The 18,516-nt window shown below is 44.5% G+C and overlaps 1 protein-coding gene across 2 annotated transcripts in view; it reads left to right on the top strand.

Annotated features, from left to right (window-relative positions):
- Nucleotides 1-18,516, top strand: part of CEP120 (centrosomal protein 120) — a 419,833-nt gene that overhangs the window by 286,417 nt on the left and 114,900 nt on the right. For both annotated transcript variants that reach the window (XM_029619774.1, XM_029619782.1), the window contains 2 exons: nt 8,477-8,569; nt 18,197-18,358. In XM_029619774.1, coding sequence (XP_029475634.1) covers nt 8,477-8,569; nt 18,197-18,358 — 255 coding nt within the window. The remainder of the gene's footprint in view (nt 1-8,476; nt 8,570-18,196; nt 18,359-18,516) is intronic.

The following is an 18,516-nucleotide window of genomic DNA, read 5'->3' on the forward strand; positions in this document are numbered from 1 at the left end:
CCAAGACCCTGGCATTGCGGTCTGACCTAGGCAGCGGTCCCTGCTTTGGGCCTCAGCCTATGTCCTAGGCAAGGCCCCAGCTTCAGGCCTAGAACTAGGACTGATATATATATTTTTTTTAAAACAAAACAAAGAATAATGTTAGTTTCATTTGGGGGCCCGATTCAGTTTATGGCCCTAGAATGAAATAAATTAGCCTTATTCGTGTTTTGCAGTTTCATTTTAAACAATTGCATATCCCTACTGGCTATGCTCTCAATCTAAAGACACCTACACTCACATCAAGATCTTCTCCAGTCATTGAAAGCATTTCATATTTGTGGTGGGGAGCCAACACTTCCAGTAACTCATTCTACCATTTGGGCTAGTGTCTGCCCTGCAAGTTTAACACAAAATGCTTATCTGTGGTGGTGGCACATCTTCACAGACTGGGACTGCACATGTTTCCTCATCTGGACAATTGGATGATAAAGAGCACCTCTCAGGCAGGGGCCAAGGAGTCCCTGTGCTAAATCACCAGGTGCTGGAGTCACTAGGGTTCATCATAAACTACTCCAAGTGCCATCTCAGCCCATTACCTCAAGTGGAGTTCATCAGAGCTTTGCTACACATGGCTCTGACCAAGTGTAGCATCACAGCAAAGATCCAAGTGAGCCAGCAGATGTCAGCATGGCACATGTTGAGGATGTTGGACCTCACGTCCGCAACCATGCATGTTATTCCCATGGCATACCTTTTCATAAAAAGAGCCCAATAGACCCTGCAGTGCTAGCGGTTTCAGGCTACTTAGGTTCTTTGGATCTGAATCCAAGTCACTCCAGTGTACTTGGTCCTGGTGGTGAGAAACTTCCAATTCGGTATGGAGGGTTTCCTTTCAAATACCTTCAGTACAAATTTGTTTTGACATCAGCTGCATCCACCCTGGGATGGAGTGACCATGTAGATGGGCTTAGCACCCAGGGCATTTGTTCCACCCAGGAATGTCAGCTGCAGATCAACTTCCTGGACTTCCAGGTGATAAGGTAAGTGTTATGGGCTCTGAGATCGGCCTTTCAACAAAATTGTTGATCCAGATGGACAATCAAATAGCGATGTACTACATCAACAAGCAGGAAGGTACAGGCTCTTACCTCCTGTGTCATGAAGCGATCCAGAATTAATTGTGGAGCCTCTCTCAAAGGATGGTGCTTGAGGCCATGTATCTGGCTAGTCTAGAGAATGGGGTAGCGGACAGACTGAGTTAATCCTACAGACTCCATGAATGGTACCTGGACTAAGGAGTAGCAAAACAGTATCTCTGCCTCTGGGGGATGCAGGATGTGGAGCTGTTCATGGCCCCTTGGCAAAGGAAGGTCCATATCTGCTGTTCCACCTTCATGGTACACAGCAAGTTGGGCTCAGATGCTTTTGCCCTCCAATGGGGCTAGGGTATTCTGTATATGTATCTTCCAGTTCCACTGGTGGCAAAGACTTTATTGAAGCCCAGGGAGGACAAAGGGAATATGATCCTCATAACCCCTCATTGTCTGAGAGAGATTTGGTTTCTGCTCCTCCGGGAGTTATACACCTGGAAGCGGATCAGACTGAGGACTTCTCCAGATCTCATCACTCAGGATCGGGGTAGGTTGCAGCATCTCAAACTTCAGGCCCTTTGGTTCACATCTTGGATGTTCAGAGGTTGATCCTTCAACCCCTTGACATCTCGGAGGATATCTCGTGCACTCATAGCTTCCAGAAAGCCTTCCACCACAAAGTCCTTTGCACTGAAGTGGAGGAGGTTCTCCATGTGGTGTGAGCAAAGGGCTCTGGACCTTTCTCCTGCTCTACACAAAAGCTTACTACCTTCTGCATCTCTCCAATGCTGGTCTCATGACCTAACTCTGTTAGGGTTCATCTTAGTGCGATTAGCACATATCATCATTGTGTAGAAAGTAAGCCCATCTCTATACAGCTTATAGTTGTACATTTCATGAGGAGTCTGCTTCATTATTAAGGCCTCCTGCTGTGTCTTGAGACCTCAACATAGTCTTAGCTTCTTTGAGACAACTGCGCTCCTGTGACCTGAAGTATCTGACCTGGAAGCTCGAAGTTTTGGTTGCAGTCACTTTAGCATGCAGGGTCAGTGAGCTCCAGGACTTAGTGACTTATCTATCTCATACCAAGTTTTTCATGATAGGGTGGTCTTGTGTATGCATCCTAAGTTCCTGCCTAAGGTAGGGATGGACTTCCATCTTAATCAGTCAATCATGCTTCCATCATTTTTTCCCAGGCCTCATGCTCACAGATGTGAAATAGCCCTGCACAGTTTGGACTGCAAAAGAGCCTTGGCCTTCTACCTGAAATGGACAGAAGCCCATAGACTGTCCACCCAGTTTTTTGTTTCTTTTGATAAAAGCAAACTGGGGATAGAAGTTGCCAAACAGACGCTATCTAAATGGCTAGCAGATGAAATTGCTTTCTGTCATGCCCAGACAGGATTGCATCATGGGAGTCATGTCAAAGATCTCTGTCTGAGCCATGGCAATGTTGGTAACCCACTTGCAAGCAGTCCCTGTGGAGGAGGTCTGCAAGACTGTGATGTGGAGTTCTGTCCATCCACATCACATTGTTTGTACAGGGATGGCTGATGTGACAGCAGGTGTGGATGATCTGTCCTTCGGAACTTGTTTGAGGTATAGAACCCACCTCTGTTCCCACCTAAGGCCTGTTGTTTTTATTCAAGCAAGCCCCCTCTTAGGATTGAAAATGAGGGAGGAGAAAAAGCAATTTAAGGGAGATCTATTAAGAAAAATTTTAAAAGATACTCAAAAGGAAAAGGCATAGCATAGACATCCAGCGCTACTAATTTTTCTTCATGGGGGCACCAGAGAAGAAGTGATTGGTTTCCTCGACTCAACAAATAATTTTAACTGTTCAGGAGAGAAAAAGATAAAGCACTCATCTCCTTTTCTAATTATACATTTGCAAGGGAAACGGAGTGAAAAAGAAAAGCCTAAAGCAACAATATCTTGGCGGATGGTTAAAAACCCTCTTCATAAATTTGAGTAGTTGAAGCTAAATCAGGAAAAAGTTTTACGGGTAAAGTATAATAATTAACAGGATACTTCTTGAAGTATTTTTTCATTACTGTGTTTAAATCACATGAGAAAATAAAAGAATCTAATAATGTTCCTCTATCAATAACCTCCATTGCAGAATTCTCAAGAAAATTAGGCAGATCATTTTGAAATGAAGTATTTACTGCCACTGTAGAAACTATAGGTTTAGGAAGAAAAAAAACAAGTGTTTATTGATGGTAGATTTTCACTTGTAAATCCCAGGACTTCTTGCAGGAATTTCTTCAATGTTGTAAAAGGAATTTCCCTAGCCACTCTTGGGAAATTAAGAAAGTGCAAATTGAGGTGTCTAGCATTGTTCTCCAAATATTCTATACATCTTGCAAGGACCTCTCTGTATTTCGCTGTGGCTACATTAAATTCTTGAAGTTTCTTTTCATTTTCTTCAGTTGCAGATATTCTAGTTGACATCAGATTAACCTGAGTTTGCATTTCCAACAAATTCTGCTGAAATTTAGAAACAGAATGGTCCATCTTATTTATTTATTTATTATTTTTGTTATACCGAATTTCATGACTAGCATCACATCAACCCGGTTTACAGTTAACAATGTGTGTAAGGCAGAGAGTAACAAAGTAAACAATATTTCCAATTCAAACTTCAAGTACAGTAAAACAATAGTAAAGATGTGAGAAAGTTACAATAAAACAGGGGAAATTAACTAGGATCTAGAAGAGGGGAGAAATAAAAACAAAGAAATATTTACATATCCGCCAATTGCATCAAATAATGTAGTTGTATAGCAAAATAAATAAATATAATAGAGTTATGAAGGATGGAGTAAGGTGCTGCGTGTGCGAGGGTAGTTGGTGGATTTTTATTTTAGTCCAATTTTTGAATATGAGTTTGTGCTGATGGTTGGAGGTTTTAATCGAGGCCTGGGAACGCTTTTTTGAAAAGCAAAGTTTTTAGTCTTTTCCTAAATGTTGGAGTGCATGGTTCTTGCCTCAAGTCAGGTGGGATAGAGTTCCATAGAGTTGGACCTGCTGAAGAGAAAGAGAAATCTTAACATTTAAAGTTTTTAGTGTAGTCCCGAAACCAGCCACAAGATCCCACAGGCCATCCAATGTCACCACCTCAGATGACACAATACATTTATACAACAAGCCGTAAAGCCCGTTAAAACGGGCTACATCCCTCTGTCTCTCACCTCCCCCTCATTCTCTCTCCCCTCACTCTTCACCACCCCCCTCCCCCACCCACTCCTCTCCACCCTCCCTCTCCTCTCACTCAGTCCCCCCTCTCCCTCACTCCCTCCCACTCAGTCCCCCCTCTCCCTCACTCCCTCCCACTCAGTCCCCCCTCTCCCTCCCTCCCACTCAGTCAGTCCCCCTCTCCCTCCCTCCCTCCCTCCCACTCACTCAGTCCCCCTCTCCCTCCCTTCACCCACCTCCATTTCCTCCCGGCGCCGTAAGCGCGACTTCCCGCAACCCTCACCCGGCTCCATTAACTCCTCCCGCTCCTGCCGGCAGATCTCGAGGGGGGTCACTCCCGCGCGCGCGGCAGTGACCCCCCCGAGATCTGCCGGCAGATCTGGGGAGGAGAAGTAGCGGCACCGCGCGCGCGCGCGCGGTGCCGCTACTTCTCCTCCCGCTCCTGCCGGCAGATCTCGGGGGGGGGGGTGTCACTCCCGCGCCCCCCCCCCCGAGATCTGCCGGCAGATCTCGGGGGGGGGGTGTCACTCCCGCGCCCCCCCCCGAGATCTGCCGGCAGATCTGGGGAGGAGAAGCAGCGGCACCGCGCGCGCGCGGCGCCGCTGCTTCTCCTCCCGCTCCTGCGGCCCCACCGCCATTTTTTTTTTCTGATCGACATCCTTGCCCGCACATGCGCAGTAGAGCTGCGCTCTACTGCGCATTTGCGGGCCGTCGGTCACAGGCCATTTATAAGGTAGATACTTATGATGGTTCTCATTGATTCAATATCACAGTATCTAGCACTAGTATGGAAGAACCAGTAAATACAATATCACCAGTGTATATCATAGCTTTAAACATCCAAAAGAAATTGTGTACAGAGTTGAATTGTTTTGCATAGTATGTTGTGTGTAGTTAATGCTTTTTGTGTGATTGAGGGTGAATCCCTTAGAATGGTGGTTGATGGTTTTTAGAATGCATTTTTCTAATATATTGTGTTACATTTTTATTCTTTTAGATTAATAAATAATTTTGGAAAGTATTTATCATTTTCTTTTGTGAAACTATTTACAAACACTTTTTAAGGAAGGTCTAGAAAAGGGTGCCAGATTCCAAAGATGTCACCCATATATATGACTAGCAAACTGCTTTCTTCAGAGGATAAGTAAACCAGTTTGTTTTATGTTGCTTCCAATAACGCACATGATTATAGTCTAAACCGACTGCAATTCAGCTTTAAAAATGGACAATTTGAAATGTCTCTACTTCAGAACAAAGAATCATCTAGATCAGTGGTTCTCAACCTGTTGTTCATGGAGCCCTAGACGTCTGACAGATCATAAAAGAGGGCCCGTGAGCTGTGGGAGAAGATGAAAAAGCCTGCGCCAAGAAGAAGCCCAATAGGCTGCCGCCAGACTTCATCCCGAGGTGGCCAAAGAGTGAAGAGGGCCTGACAGGCTGCTAGCGCACTCCATCTCGCCAGTGCCAGGAAAACAAAGCAAGGCTGCTGGGCTGCCGATGCACCCCATCTCACCAGCGGCAGAAGAACAAAGCAAGCCGCTGGGCCACCAACGCACCCTATCTTGCCAGTAGCAGAACAATGAAGCAGGCCGCTGGGCTGCCGACGCACCCCATCTCGCCGGCAGCAGAAAGATGAAGCAGTCTGTGGGGCTACCGGCAGGCTTTTGAGGAGGCTTGGTGAAGAAGGGATGTTGATGAGAGGCAACCTGTGTGAATGAGAGAATGGGAGCTTGTATGTATGAATGGGAAAGAGCGTGTGTCTGTGTCTGTGACAGCAAGAGCATGTGTGTATGAGAGAGGGAGCCAGTGTGTGAGAGCATTTGTGTGAGAGAGGAGGGAGTGTGGTATGAGCATATGTGTATGAGAGGGAGCATGTGAACGAGAGCCAGCATTCTAAGAGAAGAACCATATGTGTGTGAGCATGTATGTATGAGAGAGAGGGAGCAGGTGTATGTTTTTGAAGGCATGTGTGTGAGAGAGTGAATGAAACTGTGCTGTATGTGTGTGTGGAGGAGAGGAGAAAATTTGTGCGCCCTTCTCCCCAAACCCACTATCTATGGCAATCTCAGGGTGACTGGAAATCAAAAGTTCCCAGGTATGGAGAATGGGGAATCTTTAAATCCTTATTAGTTTTAATTGTTGGCTGCTGTTTGTGTCTAATGTTTTGAAATATTTTATTGTTTGGGAGATTTAAAAATAATTTTTATAAGTTTCAAATTATTGGATGTTGTATATGTCGGTTGTTTTGAAATATTCTTTTTATTAGTATGGTTTTACTATTGATATTTTATATTTCTTGATTGTATTATTTGGTATTTTATAAGGACTGGTGAGGTTTCTGTTTTTCCACTGTTGTAATGTATGCAAGAGGTTATTTTCAAAGGATATATGTGCATAAATGTAACATACTATTGTAGCAATTTTCAAAAACCATTTACTCGAGTAAAGTGCATTTACACATGTAAAACCCAATATTGAATATGTAAATTAATTTTAAAATCAGGCCTACAGAATCTTCCTGCTTGCGGTTTCCAGTTCAGTTTTTGTCTGCACAGTTTTAATATTTTTGGTCTCTGTATGCTGTATTTGGTGAGAGTCTGTCTGTGTTCTTCATGTGACCTAGGTGAGCAATTTTGCTAGCGTGTGGTTTCTATATAGGGATCTATAGCAGCTTGACTTGTTCTGTTTTTTCCTAATAGGAGGTGTATTGGTGTTTTAGGACCTGATGTAATATTTGCAGTATTGCCTTTTTTAGGGGTAAGGTGGCTACTCTTTGAGTCTGGTAATTAGGATGTTATCGTGTAGCAAGTTTCCTATAGATTCTGAGTACATTTTTGCAGAATTTTATATTATACAATATTCCTGGTAGTAAATTTATATATTATTTTTCTGTTGTGATTGGTAAGGGGAAATGTCCTTGTTCTGCTCTGCAGCTTTTGTTGAGGGAGTTTCTGTGAATGCAGGGTATTCTAGAATGTGACGTGCAGGTATTATATTGGGATTTGTCCCACTCCTATATAGAAGAAATTTTGATTGATGCACTTGAGTAATTTTAGTGGTTATTTTACTAGATGGTTGAAACTAGTCAGGTGTTTCTTTGTTACTTAGAAGGTTCTTCTGTTTAGAAATGCAACTGACATGCATGTTCAGCACTTTGCATTAATAGTGCAAAGTGTTTGTAGCAGTGCTTTATGAATTGGGTTGTCCTGACTCTTCATATATGGAATTTGGTGACAGGCAGGTGAGGAGAGAGCCACTGGATCAAACTAACAAGGTAGTTTCCCTGTCATAGATTTTCTTTAAAAATAGTAATTATAATTAAAAAAAAAGAAAAAGGCAGCACCATGATTGGGAGGGGGGGGGGAGGGCTTAAAAGGGAAATATGTGCACCAAATCTCTCCACATTTACCTTTTAGTGATGTGAGCCTGCCTCAAACTTCCCTCTTTCCCCCTTTCTCCACCAGAATCTCTTTGCATTACAGTCCATCCCAACTAGTCTCCCTCTATCTCTTCACCAGTTCATCCCCACAAGTCTCTCTCTCTCTCTCACACTCCACCAGTCCATCCCTGTAAGTCTCTCACCCTCCACCAGTACAGCCCCACCAGTTACTCTTTCACTCCACCAATCTAGCCCCCACTAGTCACTTTCACTCTCCACCAGTCCAGCCCCGCCAGTCACTCTCTCTCCCTCCAACAGTTCATCCCTGCCAGTTGCTCTGTTTCTCTCTCTCCACCAGCCCATTCCCATCAGTCGCTGTCTCTTTGCCTCCCTCCAGCAGTTTCTTTATCCCACAACTCTCTCTTTCCTTCCACCATTCTATTCCCTCAGGTCACTCCAGGTCCAGATACAGCTGTGTAGCTGCTAGTAGTTACACTACATAAGTTACTGAATATGAGTACATTCTTGCAAGTTTACAGCTGTGCTTTGCAATTATATGTATTCAGTTTATATCAGTAAGCATTATTTACTAAGTTTTATATATTATCAGTGAATCTGGTGTGACTATAATTATTTTTTTTATTACATTAATAACTTTTCTATATTTAACACATAACTACAGGTAAATATGAAAGAAGCATATGGGATCTGTGAAAATTTTGGAGAGTAAAAAGGACTCCACATTCTCAAATAAGCTGGGAACCCCTGGTCTAGACAAACTATCAAATGTATAAAAAAAAAGTAAAAACAGTGTTTGTTCTTTAAGGTGGCAGAGTACAGTATTTTGGAAGAACAGCTGCAGAAAACGCTGGCAGATTTGGAAAAACGTGAACGTCAACTTACCAGTGCTGAAGCAGAGGTAAGCACAGTCAGATATTTTAGAAGAAACTAGGGATGTGAATCAGGCTTCGGATGATTGAAAATATCGTCAGAAATCGGGGGCTCCCCCAAAACGATAGGAAAACACCACGATATTGATCGTGGGGGTACCCTTATCGTTTTGGGGGAGGGCGGGATAAACGGCACACAAAAATAACCCCTAAACCCACCCTGACCCTTTAAAACTAACCCCTTAGCTTCCCCCACCCTCCCGACACCCCCAAAAACTTTTTACAGGTACCTGGTGGTCCAGTGGGGGTCCCGGGAGCGATCTCCCGCTCCGGGCCGTCCTCCCGGGCCGTCGGCTGCCACTAATCAAAATGGTGCCGATGGCCCTTTGCCCTTACCATGTGACAGGGTTATCCGTGCCATTGGCCGGACCACCAGGGGCTTTTGGCAAGTCTTGGGGGACCCTCCTGACCCCCACAAGACTTGCCAAAAGTCCAGCGGGGGTCCGGGAGCAACCTCCTGTACTCGGACCGTCGGCTGCCAGTATTCAAAATGGCGCCGATAGCCTTTGCCCTTACTATGTCATAGGGGCTACCGGTGCCATTGGTCAGCCCCTGTCACATGGTAGGAGCACAAGATGGCGCCGGCCATCCAGTGCTCCTACCATGTGACAGGGTCCGGCCAATGGCACAGATACCCTGTCACATGGTAAGGGCAAAGGGCCATCGGCGCCATTTTGATTAGTGGCAGCCAATGGCCCGGGAGCAGGAGGATGGCCCGGAGCGGGAGATCGCTCCCGGGACCCCCACTGGACCACCAGGTACCTGTAAAAAGTTTTTGGGAGGGGTCGGGAGGGAGGGGAAAGCTAAGGGGTTAGTTTTAAAGGGTCAGGGTGGGTTTTTTGTTTATCGGCTAGGGCGCAGCCGATAAACAAAACCGCGATCGGGCCCGATGCAAAAAAACCCACATGTGAATTGGAACCGGAATCCGAACCGATTCCGGTTCCAATTCACATCTTTAGAAGAAACATTTCAATTCCTATTTTTACTCTCCTCCTTTGTGTATTATCTTTAAACTATGGTTTCACTGGGAGTCTTTTGGCTTTGAGGGAAATGGACAGACAGCAACAGAAAAGTACTATGAGGACTGCTGTTTGCAAAAATTTTATATCACTCCAGATTTTACTTTGATTTTAATGAGTCATACTTAATGTAAAATTTTAGTTTATACCTTTTCCTTTTTTAAAAAAAATCATGTATGCTAAGTGTTTTCAGTGTTGAAGCAGGAATGGCTCAAATACAATGGAAATCTTAAAATATTCCTGAAATTATTTATATGCCACTCCAGGAGATATAGCGAGATCAGTATTCAAATCCATTTAGCTGAATAACACTCAAGATATCCAGTTAAATTGCAACTTTTTGAATAAGTCATTATTTGACTACAATTTAGTTGGCTAAAAAAAGAGGTGTTTCAGGGCGGTCTAAGTTATCTAGCTAACTTAGCCAATTTTCAGTTGTAACTGGCCAAATAATTTGTTTTCTGCAGATAAGCAGGCTGAATTAGCTATGACTTTGGGGGAATGACCTCCGGTCCTCTATGTGGCGGAGCTTTCTCAAAGCACACAGAGCACTGCTCTATATGCCTGTGTTGGAGTATCTCCCATGTGACTCCCATCCTGCCTCAGTCTTGTTCTTTCAACACTGCTGGGTGCGTGCGGAGCTCTCTCTCTCTTACTTTATTTTTGTTATTAATTTAGTTACCTTCGTTCGCTGTTTGGAGGAAGATTCACAACGGATGGTGGAAGCTGGGTCTGTGCTGCTTGTATCAGACCAGGCGTCATTGAGTCTGTTCCAGGGCCCAGATGGGCATTCCCTGAGAATGAGGGCAGAAAGGTCCTCTTCGGCAAGGCCCTATGGCTAGCCAGAGACTCTGTTAAGCACCCCGTGCTGGTTCAGAGTGGAGCATCGTGGAATGTCCAGCCACCCGATGCATCCAATGCACCCAGCCACTCGAAGCATCCGAGCGCTTTTTTGACAAATCTGACACATCGGTGCGCCTCATCGAAGCAGATGCTTCCACTTGCTTCATCCATCCGATGCAGCGAGGCATTTGTGTCAAAGCGGCAGAGTGACTGGTTGAAGCTGGGGCATCAGCTCATTCGGCAGCGGGTATCTTCCCATTTGGGGATCCCAAGCTGCGTACCTCCCTTTGCTGGCACAGAGGTGTCGCGACCTGATTGAGGTGCAGGGGAGAGTTGGCAGATGCATCCGACGTGCAGGGTCGATGCTGGACGTATACTGAGCTATGGAGGTGTTGCTCCAACATAAATATAGGCAAGGCCTAGGAGGCCAGCCAGCAGGTGTACGTGGACTTACCTTGTTGGGCCTCATCAGAGGAGAGCATCGCCAATCGGTGAGATGACTAGCACTTCCGAGATAGGTTTGCACGGGAAGAGTTTTTTGAAGGGGCCTATGTTCAAAACTCTCCGACCGAACACCTCTCTGATCAGGATGACAGAGTGGGGAGACTGTCAGTCCATCTTGCTTACACACATGGGGTTGAACCATCCTCTTGCCTAAGAAGGAAGAATGTTTCTCCTGTCCAGTGCATTGGTCATGTCGATTGAGGTTGCCTGACCCCAGGTGGAGGTTCATGTCATACTATGACCGTTTCAGATATCGACAAAACAGGGTTAGTTGTGACTGGGGCACCAGTGATCCTGCCACAGTGCTGAGGAAGCTGGTCTCGCTATCAGTCACATGGGGACAAAACCCTTCAACTCATTGGAGAAAGAGATGACTTAGGGCTGTAACAATGTGTTACAGACCAAGAAAACGAAGTACTAAATTCAGCAAATTTCTTTGGTGGCCCTGGGCAACAGTCGGCATAAAGGAAAATAAAATGTGACTACCCAAATCCAAGGACCATGGTCTGCAGCTGGATTAGTGGCAGGGCACAGTGCTCAGCCAGCAAGTGTCAACCAGTCGGAAAATGATAGCGGCATCAGCCATGCGATTTATATGTAACCTGCTAATAATCGAGGTGGACAACACGGGGATGCAATGCCTGCACCCCTCACCAGACCAGATCAAAATATGACGAGTGCAAGAGGTGGCAACTCTGGTGCTAGTCACCCTCCATGGCGGCCCAAAGGAGGGCCATTCACCAATGGATGTACCATGTCTCCAACAAAGACGGGGGCACCCATACACATCAGATTCAAACCCAATTGATTCCAGTGAGGGTAGTAATCATGGCCCGCATAGGTGGCCAGAGGACAATCCCCTAGTCAAATGAAGGAGGAGGATCGACTCTGCAGACAGCTGCCGAGAAGCGGGACTCGTCTGGCAGTAGACAGGAGCCCAGGCCTCACACTCTGAATAGCCACAGCCTGTGCAGGGATTCCACGGTCGACGGATGCAGTGACACCTTACTCCTGAGAATGGGAATCTAGCCACGCAGTGGCAGGTTACCTCATCAGGTGGGGATCATCCTAGTATATCTTGATCTCCAAAAGCAATAGGGAATCTAGGCTCCCCCATCTGCCCACATGGGCTTCGCCTAGTACAAGATGCTTCCCTCTTCCCAGAGATGAAGAGACTACCGTATAATTTCCTCATATCCCACATTCAATGAGGACCACTCAGAGATGAAGTTCGAATGGGATTGGAATCACACTCAGGACCTCGATGGTCCACGGAGACCATGGAACGCTTGCCTGGTTCATCCACCCATTGGGAAGCTAATGCCCATGGACAAACACGAGGCCTGCTGTCAGGAAAAGTGATCCTTCCTCCACCTGATGTGCTCCTGCTAGCATCCAACGTTGAGGAGATTGAAGGACACATCAACATATCTGAACTTACCGATCCAGAAACACAGCATTGAAGGGTCTTCCAGTAAGTACCCTGCCTGGAAGGACTGCCATGGTAATTGCGCCAAGCATGCAAAGTGGAGTGGAGAACAAGGATCGAACCTTCTCTGCTAACCAGGAAGCGTGTAGAAGAGTTTTTCCCCCATGCTGAGCAAAGAAGGGCAATGGCATCGGACAGGGCACTTCAGCGCCAATCCAGCGCCAATCCAGCCTATCATCTCCTCAGGATGACTCCCTGGTGTCATACCTAGCGTTGAACTCCAGATTACAGAAGGATCCTCCCGCTACGCCAGCAGTGAAGGAGAGTGGTCCCGAGAAACTCTAGCCTAAGCCTGACTCAACCCAGGTTTCTGCTATATGCATCTTTGGACAGCTGTCACCAGAGACATCATGCTGGGGGGAAGTCCACCCAGGTCACCCTCAGTTCAGGAAAGAGGGTCAATGAACGATGGGTTCTTATTCACTGCTTCATCGTACCTCAAATTTCACTGTGACAGGGCAGTGCTATGAACGAGTCCTCGCCCTTCCTGGGATTATCTCAGCTCTCCGTCTTACTCAGGCGATAACTGTGCAACCGTCTCCTGGAGCCGCTTAAGGCAGACACAGAAGGCGACTTCACATGTTGGATCCCAAATCTGCTCAACATACTGTGACCGCTATGTACACTCAGAGTCTAGCACTCCCAACTGGGGCGTCCTTCAAGATGAAGTGCCTGGGCTCCGGGTCCTAGTGCATCCTGTCTTGCTCCAGCAAACATAATGTATTCTGATGCTGCGCCGAGGCCACCAAGACACAGCAATTGCGGCATCCTTCGCACTACGAGGGATGCACTTGTCATGGACATTCGCGAGCCGCCATGCAACCGTTTTTGCATGCCTTACACATTACACCGCTGCTGATCAGCAGGTGGCCATAAAAGGTAGAAAGGATCGACCCAGCCTCTGTCAAGGACAAGTGAGAGACTGTCCGCGACCAGGTTGATTGTGTCATTAGAAACTGGAAGAGGTGGTACATTGCCCCCAGGGGGCGCCAACGCTCCAACCTTCCAGCTTGGAACTCACCAAAGTCATGGCTAATTCAGCCTGCTTATCTGTGGAAAAGAGCAAGTTTGCTTACTGTAAACAGTGTGTTCTATCGATAGCAGGATGAATTAGCCATGTAATTCTCGCCCACCTCCTCGGACAGTCTCCTATTGGACTCCATACAGAGCTTGGATAACAGACTGAGGCAGGATGGGAGTCACATGGGAGATATTCCCACACGGGCACATAGAGCACATCTCTGTGTGCTTTGAGAAAGCTCCACCACCTAGAGGACCGGAGGACGTTCTCCCAAAGTCATGGCTAATTCATCCTGCTATCCCCGGAAAACACAGTTTACGATATTTATTTATTTATTTATTTTAATTTTTTCTATACCGGCATTCGTGATAATATCACATCAAGCCGGTTTACAATAAAGAATGGGTGATAACCGGAACAGAGAACGAAATAATATGAACTATAAATAATATAGATGCAGTTACAATAAACAGGGAGACGTACAACTAGGAGCAAGAAGAAGACAAGATAGAAACTTTAACAAAGTGTATAAACCTGTAGAATGGAGGAATTTCCAAAAATGGATGTTTGAGATTAACAATGAATTGTTCCGTACAAGTATGTAGTTTAACAATAAAGGCGAAATCATAAGTAATGAAGATTCTGGATGATAATAATGCTTAGGGGTAGGATACCAGGATGGTTATAATAATAAAATATGTTGATTGGAGGTTGAAAATCGGATAGAATAGTTTTTAATCTGCGTCTGGGAAGGCTTGTTTGAAAAGCCATGTTTTAAGTCTTTTTCTGAAAGTCAGTAAGCAGGGTTCCTGTCTAAGTTCCGTTGGTATGGAGTTCCAAAGCGTGGGTCCTGCTGTGGAGAAAGCCCTATCTCTGTAAGTTATGTGGAGGGAAGTTTTGGAAGGCGGTACTTGTAGTGACTCTTTGTAGTACTCTCTTATGGGTCTGGAGGAAGTATGTTTTATGAAAGGGATTTGTAGGTTGAGAGGAGCGATTTGTTGGATGGATTTGTAGATTATGGTGATTGACTTATAAAGAATTCTGAAATGAATTGGTAGCCAGTGTAATTCTTTAAGGATTGGGGAAATGTGCTCTCTTCTCTTTGTATTTGTTAGGATTCTGGCTGCAGTATTTTGAACCATTTGTAGTGGTTTGGTGTGTGCTGATGGGGTACCTAATAATAAAGAATTGCAATAGTCTAACTTGGAGAAGATTATTGCTTGTAGGATAGTCCTGTAGTCATGGTTGTGGAACAGTGGTCTTATTCTTTTTAGAACATGCAGTTTATGAAAGCAGTCTTTAGTAGTTTGGTTTATGAAAGCTTTTAAATTAAGTCTATTATCGATGATTGCGCCCAAATCTCTTACTTTTGTTGTTTGTAAATTAGTTTGAGGAATTATGGGTGTGTGGCAGATCTCAGAGGATATGAGAAGGAGTTCCGTTTTTGAGGAATTTAGGATTAAATTCATACTGGAAAGGAGGGAGTTGATTTCTTGTAGACAATAATCCCAAAGCTCGAGGGTTTTTTTAATGGATTCTTTGATTGGTATTACAATTTGGATATCGTCGGCATATAGGTAGTGTTTAAGGTTCAAATTGGTTAAAAGCTGGCAGAGAGGGAGGAGGTAGATGTTAAAGAGGGTAGGTGAGAGGGATGAACCTTGGGGAACTCCTTGTGATGAAGGGTAGCGTTTAGATTCTTTGCTGTGAATTTTTACCTTGAAGCCTCTATTTTTTAAGAATGAGTGGAACCAGGACAGTGCAGAGCCTGTTATGCCGATGTTCAATAGTTGGTTTAAGAGCATGGAGTGGTTAACAGTATCAAAGGCGGCTGAGAGGTCCAAGAGAATCAAAAGATAGGACTGGCCTTTGTCTAGGCCTAGGATGAGGTAGTCTGTTAAGGAAATTAGGAGAAATTCTGTACTTAACGATTTCCTGAAGCCATATTGTGAAGGGTAGAGAATTTTGTGGTCTTCCAGGTAGTCTGATAATTGAGAGTTAACCAGTTTTTCCATGACTTTAGCAATGAACGGGAGGTTTGAGATAGGGCGAAAATTGGAGGGGTCGTCTGGGTCTAACTTTGGTTTTTTCAAGAGCGGTTTGATTGATGCCATTTTGAGGTCGTCAGGGTAGAGTCCTTTAGATAAAGAGCAATTGATTATGTCTGCCAGAGCTTTAGATATGGTGTCCGGAATAAGGAGGAGTAATTTGGAAGGGATTTGGTCTAATGGGTGTGTCGATGGTTTCATATTTTTCAGTATTCTATGGATTTCCGAAGTTGTAGTGGGTTCCAATGTGTTGAGTGAGATGTTTTTGTTATGGTGTATAAAGGTACTATGAGGGGAAGAAGTATTGAGCAAATTCTTAGAAAGAAGGTTGGCTATTTTGTTGTTGAAGAAGAGGGCAAGTTCCTCTGCTTTTTCTTGGGCTTTGTTAAATGGAATGTCAGGTATGATATGCAAACTTGCTCTTACTTAACTGGATATTTTTAAAGATATCTAGTTAAGCAGCACTGTATAACCTAAAAAAAAAATAATAATTCTTTGTGGGCCTGTGGCCCAATTCCCACCCTTCTTTCCAATATTTTAACGGGCCCTGCTTGACTGAGCAGCCCCATCCTCCAAACCCCTATTGAAGATGGAAGATTTTTTGGAGGTGAGGTCACAGATCGCCCCCATCACCTCCGTCCCTATTCTGTTTGCTCTTTTCAAAGCCTCCCTACCCTCTACCCATCTGCAATCTCAGTAACCTCTACTCCTCCATCACAGACCCTGAAAACCTCTGCTGGGAGCGAGGTAACCTGTTTTACTTCCAGCACTGCTGCTGGTAGAGGTTACCTCACTTCCAGCAGGGTTTTTTTTTAAAGATTTATAGTAGAGAGTGAGGAGGGTGGACAGCAGGGAGGTTTTGAAAAAGACATAACAGGGGAAGGAGAGGGTGGAGAGTCATCCCCCTCCGCCCCCCCCCCCAAATAGGTCTCTTCAGCCTGGCGGGGCCCATTTAAAACATTGGGGGGGGGGGGGGGGTTGGGAATCAGGCCTTAGGCCTGTAAAGGACTTTCTCTTTTTAGATTTACAGTGCTATTGAATGGGCTATCTTTGAAGATACCAGGTTAAGTAGCTAGTTATCCAGCCACACAAGGCTGGATAACTTAACTTAACCAATTGCATTCAAATATAGCCAGTGAGGTTTTTAAATTATCCTGCTTTTTTAGATATATTTTTGTTTGATGGATTGAGGAGCAGTTCTATCCTGTTTTCTCTTTGCAATTTGGCACACACATGCTCTTAAGTCTACTGTTTTGTAGTGCTTTATACCACCCCACAGAGAAAATACAAACTTCATTATAAATCAATATTATTTATTAAGATACAAATTCCTGTATAAACAATTAAAAACTATCACACTCACACATCACATTCATTCACCCATATTTAAAAATCTAGAAAAAGTCACAAATATTCTTAAAAATTATATAACATTATTACCCACATGTAATATCCCAGATTCTAATACTCTCTATATAAATATATGATCTGTTTCGAAACATCAGCTACCACCCAGGGAAGAGATCTAGGCATCATGTTGGATAGCGCATTGAGGTCGTCTGTTTGGTGTGCTGTGGCAGTCAGGAAGGGCGAGCAGAGTGTTGGGAATTATTGGAGGGGGGAATGGTGAATAGAATGGAGAATGTCATAATGCCTCTGTATCGCTTCATAGTGAGACCACGCCTTGAGTGCTGTGTGCAGTTCTGGCTGCCACGTCTCAGAAAAGATATAGTTGCAATGGAGAAGGTGCAGAGAGGGGCGACCAAAATGGTGGAGGGGATGGGATAGCTCCCCTGTGAGGAAGGACTAACGAGGTTGGGACTTTTCAGCTTGGAGAGGAGATGGCTGAGGGGGGATATGATAGAGGTGTTTAAAATCATGAGAGTTCTAGAACAGGTTGATGTGAATCAGTTATTTACTCTTTCAGATAATAGAAAGATTGGGGGGCACTCCATGGGGTTAGCATGTGGCACATTTGGAACTAATCGGAGAAAGTTCTTTTTCACTCAATGCACAATTAAACTCTGGAATTTATTGCCAGAGGATGTGGTTAGTGCAGTTAGTGTAGCTGTGTTTAAAAAAGGATTGGATAAGTTCTTGGAGGAGAAGTCCATTACCTGCTATTAATTAAGTTGACTTAGAAAATAGCCACTGCTATTGCTAGCAACAGTAACATGGAGTAGACTTAGTTTTTGGGTACTTGCTAGGTTCTTATGGCCTGGATTGACCACTGTTGGAAACAGGATGCTGGGCTTGATGGACCCTTGGTCTGACCCAGTATGGTATGTTCTTAAATAATCAACGTAGACCAAAAATATCGGCGTCTTCCTGTCTCAAATAATCAGCACGGTACTGCATCAAATGATCAGCGTGGTCCTCTAAAAAAAAAAAAATAATAATTAATAAATAAAATAAAATATTTTTCCTTCAGTGTTGTTAATACCTTGAGGGTTACCTGTTTTGTAGTGCCTGGTATTCCCTCTTTGTGCCAGGAGTTTTAAACACCTGTACAACATTCCCAAACCCTGCTGGCCTTAAGAGCAAGCGCCAAGTCTAGGAGATGAACCTGGGTCTTCAGCTCAGCAGTACATTGCTTTTGCTGAGCCATTTTGCCATCCTATAGTTTTAAATAGTGATTGCATTGAATAAAAATATTTATTTTTAAATTTTAGCTCAGAAAAGTAAAGTCTGAATTGCAAGCAGATCATGAGCGTGGCCTTCAGGAGCTGCATGATTCTATGCGGCGTGTTAGAGATGACTGTGTGCACCAAGTAGAGATGGAAAAGTCGAAAATAAAACAGCTGGAAGAGGACAAGCTTCGGTTACAACAGCAGGTAAGTGAAAGACTGGCATACTCTCTTCTGGAAAAGTTAAATTGCTTTCCTCGTCCTTCAGCTACACCAGTCCAGAATCTATAGGTTATCCTCTCATCTAGCACACATGGAGGCAAAATTGTTTTTTTTGTTTGTTGTTTTTTTTAATGACATCACAA

The sequence above is a fragment of the Rhinatrema bivittatum genome, chromosome 1 (genome assembly GCF_901001135.1).
Source record: "Rhinatrema bivittatum chromosome 1, aRhiBiv1.1, whole genome shotgun sequence".
Lineage (NCBI taxonomy): Eukaryota > Metazoa > Chordata > Amphibia > Gymnophiona > Rhinatrematidae > Rhinatrema > Rhinatrema bivittatum.